The following is a 20,366-nucleotide window of genomic DNA, read 5'->3' as shown; positions in this document are numbered from 1 at the left end:
GAGAGGCACTTTTCAGGACAATGGCTGCATAAGAAATATGTGCCAAAACTGAACTGGAAACCCTCCAAAAACTCAGCAAGTACTTCATTTTGTACTAAACATAATTGGTGGCATAATCATGAGAGGGATGGGGCCTCCCACATTGAGCTTAACCCCCCTCAAAATGAACATCTCCCTTGTTATAGCTGGTGGGACATTTTGATTTTCCTTCATCTTGGTCCCAGTTTCTGCTTTTATCTGTCTTCTACTAATTCTCTTTCCAGGCCTCGGGAACCCTGGTTTCATCCTCGTGGGAGTCCTATGAGCCTGGGGGAGGATCCCCACATTTTGGGGTACATTGTGCTCAGTGGTGTGTTTCCCACTCTGGAATCAAATGCCTGAGGGGTTGCAGTCTATTCCGACTTTGTCAATGTTTAAGTGACAGCTTAAAGTCCATTTATTTTGTGAAGCTTTCCCAAAGTTGGTAGTTATTTAGTGCTAGGTTCTGTCAGGGACAGTTGATCTGGTGGTCTGGGAGCACTGGGATTTAAACTTGTTATCTTTTACTTTCCTGTTATTCTATAGCATTCTTTTCTTTACTTTAGATTTGGGATACCTTCTCCCCCTCTCCCCGAGATATTTCCCCAGAACATATATATGTCATGGTCCCACCATTCCTTGATGATCTAAGACAAAGGCAAATCACTTACATAAGTTTGCATAGATTTATATTGTAACCATTTGTATGGACGTTTGTCCCTAAGCTGATAAGCAAATGTAATAAACCTGAACCTGAACAATTTAATTGTCAAGGGGTCTATAATGGAGCACTATAACATAGCAGTGGACTAGACCCAGAAGTGTGTTTTAGCAGAAAAAGCCTGCTTCATGAGTCACAAGATCTAAAAACTGTAGTGCCTAGTCGGTATGTATGAAATAGTCTCCACAAAAAAACTAAACGTGATGGATGCCAAAATGGAGAACTGCCAAAAATTTCATACGTATTCCATATACTGTAAAAGGATGCACTCTGTGGCAGTAGTGCACATTTTTATACATACATACCCCCAGGCAATTTTATAAGTGCTTATTTCTGTACTTAAAGCAGCTAATTCTATAAAGAAGGTATTTACTTTTTAGGCACCATCCCCTGGATACTATATAGATTAGAGAATGACACGGTGACAAAATTCATCACCGTTCCCGTCCCCGCGGATAACCGAGGGAAATAATCCCATGTCATTTTCTAGTGTCTATTTCAACCTCGGTCCTTCTACACCAGCATTCTTCAAAGCAAAGCTTGCGGGTCAGTGGCTGTGGCCATTCATACTTTGATTCTTCCCTCTCTCCTTAAAGAATGACATGAAGATGGTTTCCCGCGGTTATCCGCGGGGACAGGAACGGTGATAAATTTTGTCACCGTGTCATTCTCTAATATAGATCACCCAAATTTAGAGGCACAGGGCAGATGCATGCACAAATTACTTTGTTTATGAGCTGTTACCAGTTATTGGTGTTAATTGACACTAATTTGGACATATGCACACGATGTGCTATTCTATAACACTGCACACCCAAAATGTAGTGCATGCAACTCATTATGAAAATATAGGCAAAATGTTGTAGAATTTGTGGGATGTGTGCCCAGCTCCAGGTTGTACACCAGGATTCAGCAGGCATAAGTCCTCTGGATATGGGAATCAGCGCTAAGAGCTATTTTATAAAGGACACTTGGCATGGAGTGGCCTTTATAGAATACTGCACCATTTGGGTGCAATTTATTAATCCAGCCTTATATATGTATGTAAATGACCTGGCATATGCATGTTTATGTGTGCTGGAATTCTGGTTCTCAACTGACCTATAACTGTGTATATCTTTGATATTATGCAGTTTGAAAGTGAGCAAGTATATGGATAGAGTTTGCATAAAAAGTGGGGTGGAGAACTGTAGGGGTATCACCTGTATCACATCTTTTGTAGGCCTGAGGTCTGGCTAGGTCACAAACTATCTTTTCTGAACAATACCATAATGGATTCTGCATGCCTTCTTGGAAGCACTGTACTAGCTGGCATCATCACATTAGAATATAAGAATAGCCTTAATGGGTCAGACCAAAGGTCCATCAAGCCCAGTAACCCGTTCTCATGGTGGCCAATCCAGGTCACTAGTATCTGGCCAAAACCCAAAGAGTAGCAACATTCCATCCTACTGCTCCAGGGCAAGCAATGGCTTGCCCCATGTCTTTCTCAATAACAGACTATGGACTTTTCCTCTAGGAAATTGTCCAAACCCTTCTTAAAACCAGCTATGCTATCCGCTCTTACCACAACCTCTGGCAATGCATTCCAAAGCTCAACTATTCTCTGAGTGAAAAAATATTTCCTCCTATTGGTTTTAAAAGTATTTCTCTGTAACTTCATTTAGTGACCCCTAGTCTTTGTAATTTTTGACAGAGTGAAAAATTGATCCACTTGTACCTGTTCTACTCCACTCAGGATTTTGTAGACTTCAATCATATCTCCCCTCAGCTGTCTCTTTTCCAAGCTGAAGAGCCCTAAAATTTTTAATCTTTCCTGATACGAGAGGAGTTCCATCCCCTTTATCATCTTGGTCGCTTTTCTTTGAACCTTTTCTAGTGCTGCTATATCTTTCTTGAGATAAGGAGACCAGAAATGAATGCAATACTCTAGATGAAGTCGCACCATGGAGTAATACAGAGGCATTATAACATTCTTAGTCTTTTTAACCATTCCTTTTTTAATAATTCCTAGCATCTTATTTGCTATCTTGGCTGCCACCACACATTGGGCAGAAGGTTTCATCATATTGTCTACAATGACACCCAGATCTTTTTCTTGGGTGCTAGCATTCAGGGAATCCTAGCATTCGGTAATTGTTATTTGGGTTATTCTTCCCAATTGTGCATCACTTTGCATTTGTCCACACTAAATTTCATCTGCCACTTGGATGCCAGTCTTCCAATTTACTAAGGTCTGCCTGCAATTTTTCACAATCCGCATGCGTTTTAACAACTTTGAACAGTTTAGTGTCATCCACAAATTTAATCACCTCGCTCGTCGTTCCAATTTCCAGATCATTTATAAATAAGTTAAATAGCACCGGTCCCAGTACAGATCCCTATGGCACTCCACTGTTTACTCTCCTCCATTGAAAAAATTACCATTTCAAATTTCAAGTTTCAAGTTTATTTAAAATTTCTTATACCGCCCAATCAGTCTTCTAGGCGGTGTACAAATTTGTAAAAACAAAGGATAAACTTTAAATAAAATCAAAGTTTGACGTGACACTATGTCACCAAACTCTAACTATAAAAACTTATAAAAACTATTAAAAACACAGGCAAACAAGAACATAGGGTAAAAGGCAAGAACTACATGAGGCAAAGTAAAAGAAAACAATTAAGGAAAAAACCAATTCCTAATCCACAACTGAACTTTGCCACCTATCCCATGACTCTTTAATTTTCTCAGGAGCCTCTCATGAGGAACTTTGTCAAAAGCTTTCTGAAAATCTAGATACACTACATCAACCAGCTTACCTTTATCCACATATTTATTCACACCTTCAAAGAAGTCAAGCAAATTGGTGAGGCAAGATCTCCCTCGTCTGATCCCATGCAGACTCTGTCTCATTAAATCATGTTTGTCTATGTGTTCTACAATTTTATTTGTTATAATTGTTTCTACCATTTTGCCTGGCACTGAAGTCAGGCTTACCAGTCTGTAATTTCCTGGATCTCCCCTGGAACCTTTTTTAAAAATTGGCATAACATTGGCTACCCTCCAATCTTCAAGTACTACAGCATACACTTACAGTACGTGTGTAGCTTACAGAAATCACAAGAAAAAAGATAGTCAATCTCAAACTGCATATTCAATGCTGGGAAATAAAAGGAGCAGTCCAGCAACTCAAGAAAGGATCACTTGAAATTTTATTAAGAAATAATATAGTAATATATTCACCGTTTAGAAGATACCACTTGGGTACATTGCTACAACCTAGAAAATCTGCTTGGTAGTTTAATTGTAGTATTATTTAAAGACTCTTGATATCAGGTGGTACCTTCAAACAGGTGGATATATCACTATCTGAGTCACATATAATGCAAGTTTTGCCTCTGCTTGAACAAACTTTTATTTTGATTACCTTTTTAATAAAACTTCAATTGAGCCTTTTTTGAGATGCCAGACTGCTTCTTTTACTTACAGAATACAGTAAGTTGCTTATGTATCTGCAGAATCTGGGTTTGAGCATTTACCCCAGCTGTACGAGTATGGTTGACATAAGTGTGCTACTACCAATTCAGGAAACTTCTCACTGTAATTCTCATGGCTTATACTCCTTATAGTCTATGAATCTTACTGTAACTTCAATGAATGCTCAGAATTCTTATTGTAAACCGCAGTGAATCCTTGTTGATACTTGTGGGGTATAAGAAACTGTATGGTATGGTATACGCATGTATATACTCAGTTATGTTAGAATTCTATACAGGGAAATAGGTGCCTACTTTCCTTTATAAAATAGGTATCTAAATATAGGCACACTGCTATAGAATCTCCCTCCACATGTTGTATGCATATAAAATTTCCCCCCCTATTGGCACAGGAATAAGGACAAATATAGACTTGAAAAGGCTTAGATATTCAGCTGCTCTAAGATTGCTAGTCAGGTGAAATATTCTCACTCTCAGCTCTCTTTCTCATTCTGAATAATCCTCAAAAACAGACTCTTTCTGTGTCTCACAGATCTGTAAAGGTATTTCCACAGTCTTTATCATATCTAATACACACAAATATAAAAAGACATGCAAACGCAACTTTCACTCAGACACTCTCAAACTCACACACAGGTACCCTTTCAGAGCTGTGCCATATATAACAAGGCATCCAGCCTTTTTAAATGCCCAGTGAGAAGAAACACAAAGATATAGGGACGGGATACAGAGAGGGCTCCCATAAATATAGGGTAGACAGAGGTATGAGAGAGATTCAGCAGATGTCCCAGCAACTAGTGAAAGGATAATTATGGACAAGTGACAATTTTATTCATATAAATGCTGAAGCTGGAGAGGGAGATGGAGAAAAAGTGAGGAGAGGAGAGGAATAGAGGTAGAATACCACAGAGAGAGAGGAGAGGGAGACAGAGGGAGACTCAGCTTGGAAGAAAAAAAGTTCTTGAGTGACATGTTACTGTGGGACACTGCGCTCCGATCACCTCTCTTTCCCCTCCCAAATTCATCAGTCAGCAAAATCTCCTCAGTAAGGAGCAGGCCTTATGTGTGCTAATGCATGCAGCTGATGTCATCCTAGCCTAACCAATTGCATGGCAAAGATGGTGCATGGGTTTGCAGGCTGGGAGTCGCCTCATAAGGGCCACACAGGACCCAGAGTTGTGGCCACAGCATCAGTGAGGGGGACGGGGGAACACGCTGTCTTGGATATTGGTGGTTTGTACCATGTGCTGCTGACAGTACGGGGGAGGGGGAACTCAGGGTGATCAGTGCCAGGCTGCTAGAAGTGTCTGTAAGAAATACCAAAGGGGAACTGTATCAGACAAGGAGAGGAGAGGAGAGGACTCAGTGCACACGGACGTGTCCAGGAGCGGCGATAAGCCATGGAGAGCGCACACACAAAGACCACGGAAGAATGCCTTGCCTACTTTGGTGTCAACGAGAACACAGGCCTTTCCCCAGATCAGGTCAAGAAGAACTTTGAGAGGTTTGGACCCAACGGTAGGCAAAGGGGGTATTTCCTTCTAACTTCTACAGTATAGAGGAAAATCAAGACACACCAGTTGGAAAAGACAGACAAGAGTTATTGCTAGTGTATAAGTGGGAGGCAGGATAAAGAGAGAACAAAAGACAGGAAAACATGAAAGAATAGTGGTGCTGCATAACTAGCAGAGGAGAGAGGGAAAAACAGATAAAGAGAAGAGATGCTGCTGGTAAATAACTACAAAGGGGTGCTGAAAAGTTCTCAGCCCAACCAAGAAGAGGATGACATGGATATGATTCAATCAATGATCTGAAATAATGCCACAACACAGAATTTTGTTTCTGCAAATTGGCACTTTTAAGATAACACTCTTTTCAGCTATATTGGCAAAACAATGCTCAGAATTTAGGAAGTTAATTGGTTGGGCTGAGAACTTTTCCGCACCCCCTCGTAGAAGAGAAAGGACAGCCAGATAAGATATATAACTGGAAGAATAGAGATAGAGAGACATGCTATTATATAATTGGAAGAGAAAAGACAGGGCAGACAACCAGTCACACTGGGACATTACTATTGTATAACTGAAGGAAAGAACAAACAGGGGAAATATTACTGGTGATTATAATGGTGCTTTGTAATTCTTTCTTTTAATAACATAGCTGTCTGACGATGCATTTCCTACACCAAACGCCCAGCTCTTTAAACAAACTACCTGCTTAGTTTTTGTTTGAAGATCAGGTGATTAAGCAGGTAGAAAGTTCAGGTATATTTTATTTTAGGCTTTTTTATTTTTCAAATGTTACCAACAAATAATATACGGAAATTGTTTTCTGTGGGAGCATATAATTGATGGCGGGTGCACATTTTTGAAAGTTAAACTTTACATGGACAGAACTTCTTTGGCCGTCTTCTTTATGCCACCTTGAAAGCTTCTTTTTATTGTGGCTAAATGCACACACATTGTGAAACTGGTACATCCACTTAAGCTGATTCAGCCAGCCTATCAATATAATCCAGGGATTTATCCAAATAAGGGCCAGAATTACTAAGGTACACTACCTCATTACCGTGCACTAATGCCACAAATGCAATTTATTAGTAGCTAGGTCTCATGAGATAAAATGGGACCTGGGTTCAAATAACGTGTTAATGGTACTAGCATCTGCTAAAGCAGTAGTGTAACTTAGTAACGCCAGCCCTAAGTCTTAAAAAAAACTCCTCCTTAACGCATTAACTTTTCCAGTTCATGCACAAATGATTATGGGAATAAAGTTTCTCAAATCTGGAAAAAGAAGATGAACAGATAAGTAGGAAGATTCTGCTGGAAGAGTGAGACAGGACAGACGAACAAGATAGAGATTGCCGGTTATTATTATTACTGAAAGTGAGGACAGATGTGTAGACAGACCAGCTCTGCTTGTCTCAGCACCTGTGGTAGATGATCCTGCATATTCCTTTACGTAGTACAGAAAAACACATACTATCTCTCTGCACAATCTGAAGTTTTTCTCGTCGGCTGGGGTATGGAGGGTTGAGAATCATTTCTGAGTTAAGGTAGATGCAGAGAGAAAAGTAACATAAGACACGTTCACCATTCTGTACCTCATGTCTAAGAGTCAGGAAAACAGGGAAAATCCCTCCTGTAATCAAGTCCCAGTTCCTGTGGCAGTGAGAGATCACCAGAGAGAGATACAGAAAGTGCTTAAATTGCCATCCCCTTGCAGCTGTTCTCTCCCTTCCAAAGGCCCCAGCTCTGCTTCCCTTCCTGGGAAACTTTCACCAAGCAGGAGCTCAGGTTTCACAGTCCTCCTGCTTTCATCCCTCAGCTACTCCTTCTGTACACTGCGGAATCATATCAAGGTGGGGGGGGGGGGGGGGAGGGGGTGCACAAGATCTTCTAGAATCATAGAATTATAAGGCACAAAGATGATATTAAGAATAATTTGGAATCAGAAAAATTGAACTGGGACTGACCTTGAGGAGTCATCTAGAATCATAGAAAGATGGTGCTGGAAAGACCCCAAGAGGGCATCCAGATAGTGACTGACATCCCAGTCCCCATGTACTGCTCAGTCACTCTGGCTGTCAGGATATCCATGATAAATATGCATAGTATATGCATCTGCTGGAGCCAGTGCAGGCAAATTTGTCCCATTCATATTCATTGTGGATTTCTGGATCAAGATTGGGGGAGATCTCTGAGCACTAGTTTGAGAATCGCCAATCTAGAATCAGAAGTTCATCTGGAATCACAAAAAGATAGGACAAGAAGTCATTAGGGGCCTTTTTACTAAAGTTTAGTGTGCGTTAAGTGTTATAAAGACCGTTTTATACTTAAGGGCTTGTTAAAATTTAGCGCACGCTAATTCTATTAGCACGCACTAAGCTTTAGTAAAAGGGCTCCTTAGTCAATTGTCCACTCAATCCACTGTTCTTATATCTTCCAAAATCGTCCAAATTTGCCTAATTTACTCTTTAAAATTTTCAACTGTGAAAAGTCCACCACTGTCTCCCTAGTAACTTGATAACTAGCAAGAAAATGTGGCAGAAAGATGCAGAAATATTTCCCATTATTTTGGGTGCCATAGTCATAATTAAAAGGAATTTTCAAGCATGCTACATCTTAGGAACTCCAGAAGGAAGCTCTCTTTGGCACAATTCAAATACTACAGCAAGCATTAGCAGTACATTTAAGACTAAGTTCATGCTCTTTATACCCTGGCTTTGGAGTAAGCTTTATTAGTGTCATAGTATGCACAAAACTGAACCATTTGGATCATAGAAAGAGTTTCCTAATATCTCAGCAGCTTCCCAGTACTTCTTTGGACCTTCTGATCAATTGGAACCAGTAATAAGATCCTGGCATCATGTGCTTTCGTTCTCAACTACCCAGGGTTTTCCCCCTATTTTATACCTTCACATCTCCATACAATGAAAATTAGCTACAAATAATGTGCATTTTGAAAGACATATACATTATAATTACATTGACAATCTTGGGCCTTGAATCCAGCCAGTAGGAGTCAGCCCACTCAATCCCCTGGGGCTATCAACCCTTCCTCTATAGCATTTCTGGACTCAGCTGACTCAAAATGGAAAATCTAACTGGGCTAATCTTCCACTACTGTCCATACAACTTCAGCCCCAATCCACCTCTATGTATTAGAAAACTATTTGAAGTACGGGAGGCTTTTGTGAATATGTGGCCACTTGCACACATACATGGCCTCTTATAACACAGCAATCGTAATAAAGTATACATGATGATAGGGGCAGAGCAAGGGCAGAGTTCACAAGTAGATGTGTAGCTTACAAAATATGCTAATTTATGCATGGACATTTACAGCTCCTTGACAGCAGATGTGTTCAAGCCCATAAGGTAGGTACACTGTCTGCTGCACATACCGATATTTCGAAAGACACACGGCTGCTGATTTTAGAAGCACTATTTGTGTTTTACACCAGCATTTAGATATAGAAACATAGAAGCATAGAAGATGACGGCAGATAAGGGCCTTAGCCCATCAGGTCTGCCCACTCTACTGACCCACCCCCAAGTCTACTATCCTAGGGATCCCACTCCTGGTGACAGGTTCCCTTGGCTTAACCCTCTAAGGGATCCCACATGGGCATCCCATTTGCTCTTAAATTCTTGCATGCTGTTTGCCTCAATCACCTGCACCGGGAGCTTGTTCCAAGGATCAACCACTCTCTCGGTGAAGAAATATTTCCTGGTGTCGCCATGAAATTTCCCGCCCCTGAGTTTGAGCGGATGCCCTCTTGTGGCTGAGGGTCCTTTGAGAAAGAGAATCTCTTCTTCCATCTCGATACGGCCGGTAATATACTTAAACGTCTCGATCATGTCTCCTCTCTCCCTACGTTAATGTTAATATTAGAAAATGGGGATATACCTATCTAAAATTCAAAAATGTGTATATGGCAAGGAGGCAAGATCTGGGCATGTTTTGGGTGGAACTAAAGCAGGACCAAAAAATAAAGACATATTCTCCATTTCAGAAGGGGAATGAACATTTATGTCTAAATAAATTGACATGGAGATTTACACCTGCTACCTGGGATGTCTCAGTATCAGAAAGATGCTCAGTATGTACTGCCCTGCAGTGGAGGTAATAAGGGTAGCTTCCTCAATGGTATTTATAAATAACATCCACGCCTGGTTTACAGTCCTAACCTTTGCAATTGATCCTTTTAGCTTCTTTTTAACCATTTTCCTCATTTTATCATAGTCACCCTTTCAAAAATTAAATGCCTCTACAGTAGATCTCTTTTATGACGTCACTCCCGGTATCAGCTCAGATTTGATCACATTATGATCACTGTTTCCCAGAAGACCCAACACAGTTAACTCCTGTACTATGCCTTGCATTCCACTAAGGACCAAATCTAAAATAGCTCTCCCTCTTGTCGGTTCCCGGACCAGTTGCTCCAAAAATTGGCCAGGAAGTGTTATCAGAAAGGAGAACTGTGGCCGACGTGAGCAGCAGGTAGGAAATGCTGCTTGCTTCGGCAAAAATTTAAAGAGGTAAGGGGGGAGGGACCCACACGGCAGGGAAGAGTACAAGGGGATGCATGCCACGGTGATGCCAGACACCACCATTCTGGGTACCTCTTTTTTTCACTACGTTGCAGGATCCCACCATATGTAAGCAGCACATAAACATCTATTTTTTTAAATGTACAGTGTTCCCCCGGTTGTTCGCGGTCGTCGGTTCGCGGTCCTGGTCATTCGCGGTATTTTCCGACCGCGAACCACTGACAAGGAGAGGGCAGCGGGAGAGACAGGAGAGAGCAGCCGGAGCGCCGGCGAGTGCAGGAAATCACTCGCGGTATGCTCCCACTGCCTCTTCCTGCACTAAGTCGGGCCTTATCCAATCAGGAGCTGCAGGAAGAGGCGGTGGGAGCATACCGCGAGTGATTTCCTGCACTCGCGGTGCTCCGGCTGCTCTCCCGCTGCCCTCTTCAATCTCCCCCATGAAAAACCGTAGTTGTGTTTTTTTAAGATTCGCAGGGGTTCCTGGAACGGAACCCCTGCGAATATCGGGGAAGTACTGTATTTTAGAACAGGCTCACATCGGGAGATCCTGCTCTAAAATACTAGAGGAACCTAGACATCCATCAATTCCAATTTGCATGTCCTTTCTAAAATGCTGCTCATAGGCATTATGTGGCTTTATAAATTAGTGCCTAAGTAGGCGCCTACTCCCTTTCTTGAACTAGATGTCCTGTTATAAAATTATACCCCTTAGCAATGGCAGAATTATTTCACATCTTAGATGTGATGCTCCTGTTCACACATTCCACTCTGATTTTAAATTTAGAACACCACAGTTCAATTTGCAGTCTACTACAAATTCCAGATCTTCTTCCACAGTACTACTGCTCATCTAGTCTTTTCAAATCTTAGATTTGTGCATTTGATTTTCTCTTCTTCAGTGCAGTACCTTACATTCTCCTGGTGGTATTTTATTTAGCTTTTTTTTTTTTTTAATAAAAATTATGAATCGCTTAAATCTAAGCGATGTACTTATGGCGAGTTCTCTAAAATGTCAAGATTTTTGTAAAATGTAATTCTGTCCTTCAAGGGATTTGCACCTCTCATAACTTTATACAGTCAGCAAATATGGAGGATGATTTTATAACATGTAACCTAGGTTGGGTGCACAAGAAAGTGGCTATTTGGTGCTATTTTCTACAGACAAGATAGGTACCTAGGGCTCTTCAAAAAAATAACTTCACAAAAAAATGCAAAAAGTGTGATTAAAACGTAACCACATTTATTAACGTCTGCTTGGGATTAGATGCATGTGAAGTATATATATGTACATGTATTATATAAAATATGCATTAAATTCATTACCCCACCTAAACTATGTTCTGAAGGTGCACATATGTGGGCTGTGTTCAAGTGCACACCATCTTGTCATTGTGGCCTGGATGCTCTAAAATTGTTGTTAAAATCCTGTGGGTCGCTATGGGACCGACAAATTGTCCAATTTGAAAACAACGATTGATGTTCAAACGACTTTGCATGCAAATGAGTTTCGCAGACGTCTGCCATAATCCCATCCGATCAGTCGTTGTAAATGTGACTTTGACACATGCGCAGAGCCAGCAGGGGAAGCCCGAACAGCTGAGCGGCACAGATGAGCGTGTGTTACACATGCACAATATCTGTCCCCATTAAAAAATAAGTTGTGTCAGCCCCCCAATGATACTCCCAAACAAAAAAAAAAGAAAGAGAGAGAGAGAAGCAGGAGGGGTGCCCACTCCCTTCTGCCTCGGCCACCTGGACCGCCCCTACTCCCGCCCCCTCCCAGATCGTCAGCAGGAAGGATACCCACTCCCTCCTGCCTCGACCACCTGGTCCCCTCCCCCTCATGCCCCGACCCCATACTTTACACAGAAGAAAACAGCAGGAGGGATCCCCTTCACAGTACATCCTGGGATGCACCAGGAGGGGCCTAAGGCCCTGATTGACTCAAAAGCCTAAGGCCCTTCCCAGGTTCATGGAGTAATTCTAGAAAAAGGCCTTTTACACAAGTAAAACAGAGTTAATGCACAGTAAAATGTTTGTAAAAATTAGCCCCTTTAATGGCAATTGTATAACATAGGTACCAACATTTACACATCCCTGTGTAAATGTTTAGCATGTCAGTTACACATTTATGTGTGCACATACACATGTAACTGGCAAAATTCCACCTAAGCACTATTCTGTAAATACCCGCATAACTTACATAATGCATAATTGCAAAAAGGGTATACACATGGGCGGAGCTTGGATGGAACATAGATGGGACTCAAATTATGCATGTAACTTATAGAATAGGGGTCATGAATTTGATAAACTGCCTTTCTGTGGATACAACCAAAGTGGTTACATACACTAAATATAGGTACTTTTTCTGACCCTAATGGGCTCTCAATCTAAGTTCTGTACCTGGGACAATGGAGGGTTAAGTGACTTGCCCAGAGTCACAAGAAACTGCAGTGGGAATCAGACCCAGCTCCTCAGGTTCTCAGTCCACTGCACTAACTCCAGATACTGTAAGTTACACTGGTATCTGCAACAGTTGGGCACTAAAACACTAGCTCTATTCCTAAACATTAGGCATATCTAGACATGGTTAAACTAGCATTATATAAAAGGAAGTAGATGCTTACGTTCCTTGATAGAATAGGTCCTACTAGGTGAAGTATTATAGACGTTCCTATTTAATGTGTACTGTCATGCAAGTCATTACAATACCATGGAATAGTGCTAAACCTAGGGCTGATCCCTCGTCAACATCACCTGATATGCTAACAGTGAATTATTAATTAGTATTGTTTGAGATAATTGTTTACAACCAGTTGCAAATCCATATTTTTTCGTATTTTCTCACAGAGAAGATTTCAGTAGAGGAATGGTTTCTTCTTGGGACTTAGAGGGAAGATGAGTTTTTGACCTTGATCTTCTTTGTAGGGAGTATCTGTTGGGTATGAAGGTTTCACTTGCCTGCACTAATCAACTTCTTTCTGTTTTTTCCTCCTTGTCTTCTTTTCCTCATGTACAACAGAGTTGCCAGCAGAGGAAGGTGAGTCCCGTATTGAAAACATAAAGAGTGTAGTTTTGTGGAGATTTTAATGTAATCCACCTTAATGTGCAGCTGTTCAAAGGACAGTAACTGACATGTTATAATAAATTACACTAATATCCCAAGAGATGCCCTGAGGATAGTTTTGATCTTAGGCTTAATCCTCCATCATTTTGATTCATGGGGAGGTAAGATAAGAAAGTGAGAGAGAAAACACATCTGTCTAATAAAGAGGCCTGAGATGTGGAGAGAGACGCATTATGATTGGCTATGAAAGAAGGATCAATGTGATATCAAAGACCTTTGGCTGCACTAAGTGGTCATTTGGTTACTACTGCAATGGAATACTTGCAGCTGGGATGGGATGTTTTCTGCAGCTACATGACATCAGAGGGGACATGGAGATGTCAAAAAGGATATGTGCAAGTGTATTGCTTGGGGAGGAATTGTGTAATTGTGTGTGTGTGTGTGTACTTATGTATACATTTCTGGAGGTGGGCTGGATATCTGTGTGTTTCTGTATATCTTTGATGTATGGTTCCCTACTGCTGCCTAACTTAATTGTTTTAATTGGTGATAAACAGCACAGCAATTGACTGTGTTATTTAAAACAAATTAAAATCTATTTTTAAGGCAGACCAGATGGCACTGTGATAGTTATAGCCTGTTTTGGCTCTTAAAGGTTATCTTTGAAGGGCTATTCTCTCGGGTATGAAAGTTCTTCTCTTCCACTGGGTGGGTCCCCAATGTCCTACTTATAGCCATTGGCGTTCCCATATGCCCCACCTTCTGACTATAGAAACCATGCATTTGTCTGATTGGGATACTAAACAGAGACGAGTGTTGCTTACCATTTGGCAGCTCTTTTTAGACACCCTGACTCCACATGCCCGCAGCTGTGTCTTACTTGGTTGTCCCTGACTTTAACTTTTATGTTTTTTCCCCTCATATTTCTGGGATAGAGAGGGGGGGGGGGTTTGGGTGAAGGAATGGAAAGACTTTCCACTTGTTGACAATTGTGACATTATTTTTGCTTATAATTTCTGTATATGGAGACTTTTCTTCTGTGTTGCATTGTTATATTTTATTATTTTCTTGAAATTTAATACACATGATTGGGAAAAAAAATCTATTAAAAAAATGTAGGTACTTACAAGTGCCTACAAACAACAGTGTCCAATTCCTATCCATAGAGCCACCTACGTCCAAAGTAGGCTTGGTTTACCCTGGAAGTGGACATAGGCGCCTCTATGGACGTGATTCTTGTGGAATGTAGGTGCCTACTTTCGATGTGGTCATGATTCTCTAAACGGCGCCATTGTATGATTGACACATAATTGGCACCTCTTTTCTAATAGTACTGTTTAGAGAATCCAGCCCTGTTTGTTTAGACTACTCTTGAGTCTACCCACTGAAACAACCAACATTCGCAGATGAAGACCATTTGGCCCACTCATTCTTCCCAGTGCCCCTGCCTGTTCTTCTCTACTTTATGGCCATGTGAATATCCCCTTGCACATGCTTGCTATGACATTTATGTGTGCCCTTATAGAATAGAAGTCAGCCAATTTGCTGCCACATATGCACTTAAGTGCTGGTTTTCAGATGCCTAACTGCTGTGCTTAGGCATGCTCATTTACACCTGTCATAGAGCAAGTGTAAGTCTGTTGCACATAAATTTAGTTGTCTAATTGCTGACTTATGCTAGTATTCTATAATAAATTAAGAGCACAAATTTGCCATTATGGCATAAAAGCTTAGGGCCTCATTTTCAAGGCACTTAGACATACAAAGTTTTCTGAATTTTATGAGGGACTGTCATACTGTGCATTTTGAAAACAACTGAAGTCAGTTTTATTTAGGCAACATTATGGATTTTGTTGACAATCTTTCTTTGAAATGACCAAAGTCTTCTATTTTAGTAATATTACTGGGAGTGGTTTTTTTTATTTTGATAAACTTTTCATTGAAGTCTTCTATTTTACCCCACCCCCCTATTTATTAAAAAAAAATATCAATAATATCACTAGCCCCCCTGTTTATGAAGCCGCATTAGGCTTTTTTAATTGCTGGCCGCAGCAGTGAAAGCTCTGACGCTCACAGAATGTCTATGAGCATCAGAGCTTTTACCACCATGGCCGGCGATAAAAAAAAGCCTAACGCGGCTTCATAAACAGGAGGGTTAGTAGCAAATATTGATTTTTTTAAAAAAAATTTGATTGTAAACTTTTTTGTTTTAGATTTTCAGTTTTATTGTCTTTGTATTGTATTTGAAGTTTGTAGCTTTGTAAACTGCTTAATGCATTGGTGCAAGCAGTATATCAAGAAAATAAATCCAGTCCAAGTTTGCATGTGTTGCGGGGGCATTCATCAAAGGTTCTGAAGATGCTTTATATATACAGTATATATATATATATATATATACACACACACACACGCACAAAGGTTCATCAAATGGTTTTGCACTTTCATATTTTCATGGAAAATGGCTGGAGCAGGAGAAGTTGTAAGAAGGCGTGTCTTAGAATTTCATGTGTCTAGTCAGGCAAGATGGCTCATTTTGCAGGTAGTGATATAATTTGCTTTTGAGATATTTAATAAATAGTGTTTAAAAAAATAAAAGTGCGGAAATTTTTGATGATCCCTTCTGTGTATCTCTCTCTCTCTCTCTCTCTCTCTCTCTCTCTCTATATATATATATATATATATAAAGTTTTATATATACAATATTTAGGACTTATATGAGACATATATACTGGGAGTTCTAATGTATTATGTATATATATATTTAAAAAAAAAAAAAAAAATTTCTTATTATTGCAAATCAAATCTAAGCAGTTTACAATATCTTAGGATGTACACCCATTTGTGTGTCAGTCTTAAAGGTGTGTCCATAACCCAGGGTGTTGCTATATGTTTACTTATCTATCTTGTGTCCTCTGTGTCTAAATCGTGAACTGTTTATCTGTTGCTTTAGATATGTATCTCAGGTATGGGAGTGTGTGTATTTATAAGTAAAAGTGTTGCCTATTTTGGAGTGTATATAGATCTTTGAAAGTTTTTTTTATTTTGAAATATGTTTGTGTGTATACTCTGGAGTGTGCATATTTCAAGAAAGAAAATGTAGCCTAAATATGTAGGACTGGTAACCATCCAATAAAAAGTTTAGAGTAACTAGCTGCACAGGACGTAAAGCAGAGAAAGGCTGTTCACAGCATGCTTCTCTTTTCCACCTCCCTAATCCCTACTTCTCCCTTGTACATTTTTCTTGCTGGCATCCCTGCACCAGCTTCCTAGCTCGCTCACTCTTTTCTCCCCTTCAGGGTACTTTCAAATCAGCTTATCTTGCTGGTGCCTCTCCTGTGCATTCCAGTTCTGAGAACATGAACTACATGGTGTCCTGGAACACAGTGTGCTTCATATCAGGGGCAGAGGAACACCTTTTTGTTTGGAGGGGGCCAAAGAAACTATATCCAGCCCCACTCCCAAGCTCTCAAATTGCTAGTGATATGTTGGAGAAAATAGTGGTGGGGCCATGGCCTCTGTGGCCAACCCCAATTCCACTGCCTATGGTTCGTACTGTGGAACTGTGAAGCACACAGGAGAGGCCCTGGCAGGAGAAACAGGCCTGAGCACTGGTGGAAAGGAGAAGCATTACTGACTAATCAGGGAAAGGGTGAATGGAAAATTTTGACTTGGAATGGAAATGGCTAGAGAAGTAAGAGTACCAAGACTAGTGAAGAGGGAATGAGAGAGAACTTTGGGATCAGTTTGCTTGGGGGTGGGGGGAGACTAAACTAAACTAAACCTTAAACTTATATACTGCATCTTCTCTATAAGGATAGAGCTCGACACAGTTTACAAGAGTTTAAGAAAGGAAAATATAATAAGAATTAGTGATTATAGAGAGAGCAGCGGAAATTACATTTTTGAAAATAGCCACGTTTTCAGATGTTTTCGAAATAATTGGAAAGAGCCCAAATTACGTAGCTGGACAGGAAAGTTATTCCAAAGCTCAGTAATTTTAAAGTAGAGAGATTTCCCTAATTTTCCGATATAGAATAAGAGACAGAGAGCACTGCCAGGTCAAGGAAGGCAAATTTGGATAAGGAGAGGGGGGAACAATGAGGAGCAGAGAGGTGATGATGAGAAGTAAGGACTAACATGGATTGAACCAGTAGGAGGAGGGACAGAGGACAGCAAGGATGGAGGAATGGATTTCCAGGAAGGAATGAGGGGTGAGGGTAGAGGGGAAATCCATAGAGGGAAGGAAAGGAATGAGAAAAGTAAGAGAACAGAAGAAAGGGATGGGGGAACAGAGGAAGAGGAAAGAGTAGCAGAAGGAAGGGGAGAATAAGAAAATGTAGAAATGAACAATTGGGGAGAGGATTAGAGATCAATGAGGGGTGGGAGGGAAGAGAAGACCTGGATGTGTGTGTGGAGGGTGTATGTGTGTGATGGTGGTGGAGCAGTCCCTTATGGTCTATGGAAAAGATGGCAGACTTATGTGGGTGGGTGTCATGTATCATGGGTAAGGAGTGGGACAAATGTAAGTGTATTTTGTAGGCCTTCCTAACAACCTTTACTTTCTTCATTATCTCCACAGGAAAATCTATCTGGGAGCTAGTTGCAGAACAATTTGAAGATCTGTTGGTCAGAATCTTGCTGCTGGCTGCCTGTATCTCATTTGTAAGTCAACTCTGGAGAGAATGGATTTTTCAAAGGCAAAAGGGGATGTGGGAATCAGAGAGTGATCAGGTTTAGGAAATGTTATTGACCTGACAAAGGGGAGTAATGAATAAACTGCACACACTAGTAATCAAAGCAACATTGTCTAGAACTTGGTGCTGTGTTTATGAGCTATTTGAGCATGCAAATGTACAGAATACCCCCACTTTTGCAGATAAGTGTGCAAGTAGAAACAATGCACTTAAGCGCTACTCTGTATAGGTGTGCATAACTGGCGTAGCAAATAAATGCAAGAGGGCATCCACATGCACAGAACACAGCTATGCACCCAGCCCTAGTAATTTTTCAGAGGCCAATTTATGAACAAAGCTTTCAAAGTCAGGGGTATAAATTATTTGACCCGGCATTTTTATAAGTTGTAAAATTATCCCCAACACAGACAATTTTCAAAGCCATTTCCATGTGTAAAATAATGAAAATGAACTCTTTGGAAACTGACCACCTTCAATGCAGATAAATTAAATGTATTGTTTGCAAGCATTCCCATTGGTGGGATAGGCTAGAGAAGGTGCTGATGTACCTAGTTTTAGATTCTTACAACGACATTCATTGTTTTTCTTGGAAAAACACAAGCAAATAAAAACAATTAGCGGTTAGCAACTCTGCAAAAACTGGCTATTTTAGGGTCATTTGGGGGGGGGGGGTGGAGCCAGCCAGGGTAACTGCATAAATGTGACTGCATAAAACACAGTTCTTTGTTTATGTGGTAACCCATAGCCTAGGTGCTGAATATCGTAATTAATCAGCTATGCATTAGCCGGCACTGCAAAACTTGATATCCAGTACTGAAGCTCAGGCAGGGCCTGGCATGGAATATCCAGGAATAATGTCGACGGCAGTCAGCTGATCGCTGCTGACTGAATATTGACCCCGGGGGGCCTAGCTTTGGAGGTGGGGTGGGGAAGATGCCTATTTTTAGCCTACTTTATAAAGACACTGTGCATACTTTTACATGTAAGGTAAATTTATAAGAGACCATTTCCTTGAGTATACTGGCATGCGTATGTGAAAAATTCTTTATCCGATTGCTCCTAAAGTGGTTAAAAGGAAAGAGAACGTGCTATGCAGTTCCATGGAAAAAGATCTCAGTTTGATCCCCAAACTGGGAATCTTTTACACCCAGGGCTGAGAATACTGCACAGGAAGAATTCATAGCCCCTGGTAGGGAGTCATCTTTGTGCGACAAGTTGCAGCAGTGGCAGCAGAACATCTTTTTATTTGGAAGAGGGGGGAGGGGGTGTCAAACAAACCAATCTCCAGCCGCACCCTGGAGCTCTCTAGTTGCTGATGCCATGTAGGGCAAAATATTGGTGGGGGTCATGGCCCCTGTGGCCCACCCCATTCAACTTCCTATGACTTGTAGGGCAATTCTTTAAACTAGACGTCATTTACTTATGTTATGCAGGTAAATGTTCTTCTTCTTCTTTGTAATTAATGCTTATGATTGTATTGGCTATGTTTTGGACCTTTTCTTAGGATTAAGTGGTTCATAAATTTTGGATTAGATTAGATATATTAGCATTTGTGTGTGTTTGCCAGCATGCTGCCTAAGTGCTGCAAATACCTGGTTAACGTACATACTCCCAAATTCTGTATGTGATGCCTTACGTTATGTGGACCAATTGGTGTGCACAGCTGATTTGTGTGTACATGCACAACTTAATTGGGCTAATCATCACTGATAATTGGCAATTAATACCTCATAATTGATACTAATTGGTGTTAATTAAAAGTTATACGCACCACTTGGAAAGAACAATTCTATAAAAAGGCTGTGCCAGTTGAAGTGCGTGAATTTGAAAAGAGGGCACAGCTGAGGTGGATTTTGGCACATTGTTATAGAATAAGAACATAAGAATATAAGAATTGCCATACTGGGACAGACTGAAGGTCCTTTAAGCCAGGTATCCTATTTCCAACAGTGGCCAACCCGGGTCCCAAGTGCCTAGCTAGATCCCAAGTAGCAAAACAGATTCTATGCTGCTTATCCTAGAAATAAACAGTGGATTTCCCCCAAACAATCTTAATAATGGCTTATGGACTTCTCTTTTAGGAAATTATCCAAACCTTTTTTAAACCCCACTAAGCTACCTGATTTCACCACGTTCTCCGGCAATGAATTCTAGAGATTAATTACACGTTGTGTGAAGAAATATTTTCTCTGGGTTTTTTTTTTTAAATATCACTTTTATTAAAGAGTTAACAAGAGAAACAGGCATGACACAATGAGCATATATGCAAACAGAGGTAATAATACAAAAATACAATGGCTGCCAATAACAGCACAAACTGTGTCAGT

At 40.6% G+C, this 20,366-nt stretch overlaps 1 protein-coding gene across 2 annotated transcripts in view; it reads left to right on the top strand.

Moving 5' to 3' along the window:
• The first annotated feature begins 5,401 nt into the window (after positions 1-5,401).
• The window catches only part of ATP2A1 (ATPase sarcoplasmic/endoplasmic reticulum Ca2+ transporting 1), a 114,339-nt gene continuing 99,374 nt past the window's right edge, over positions 5,402-20,366 (top strand). Inside the window, exons 1-3 of one of the 2 annotated variants that reach the window (XM_033944508.1) lie at positions 5,402-5,737; positions 13,301-13,318; positions 17,925-18,007. In XM_033944508.1, the coding sequence (XP_033800399.1) occupies positions 5,620-5,737; positions 13,301-13,318; positions 17,925-18,007 (219 nt within the window). In that variant the 5' untranslated portion in view covers positions 5,402-5,619. The remainder of the gene's footprint in view (positions 5,738-13,300; positions 13,319-17,924; positions 18,008-20,366) is intronic. The other variant, XM_033944509.1, reaches the window with a different exon arrangement.

This window comes from Geotrypetes seraphini, chromosome 5 (assembly GCF_902459505.1).
Source record: "Geotrypetes seraphini chromosome 5, aGeoSer1.1, whole genome shotgun sequence".
NCBI classification, from domain to species: Eukaryota; Metazoa; Chordata; class Amphibia; order Gymnophiona; family Dermophiidae; genus Geotrypetes; species Geotrypetes seraphini.
Note: the sequence above shows the minus strand (reverse complement) of the source record. Positions and strands in the feature narration are given on the sequence as shown.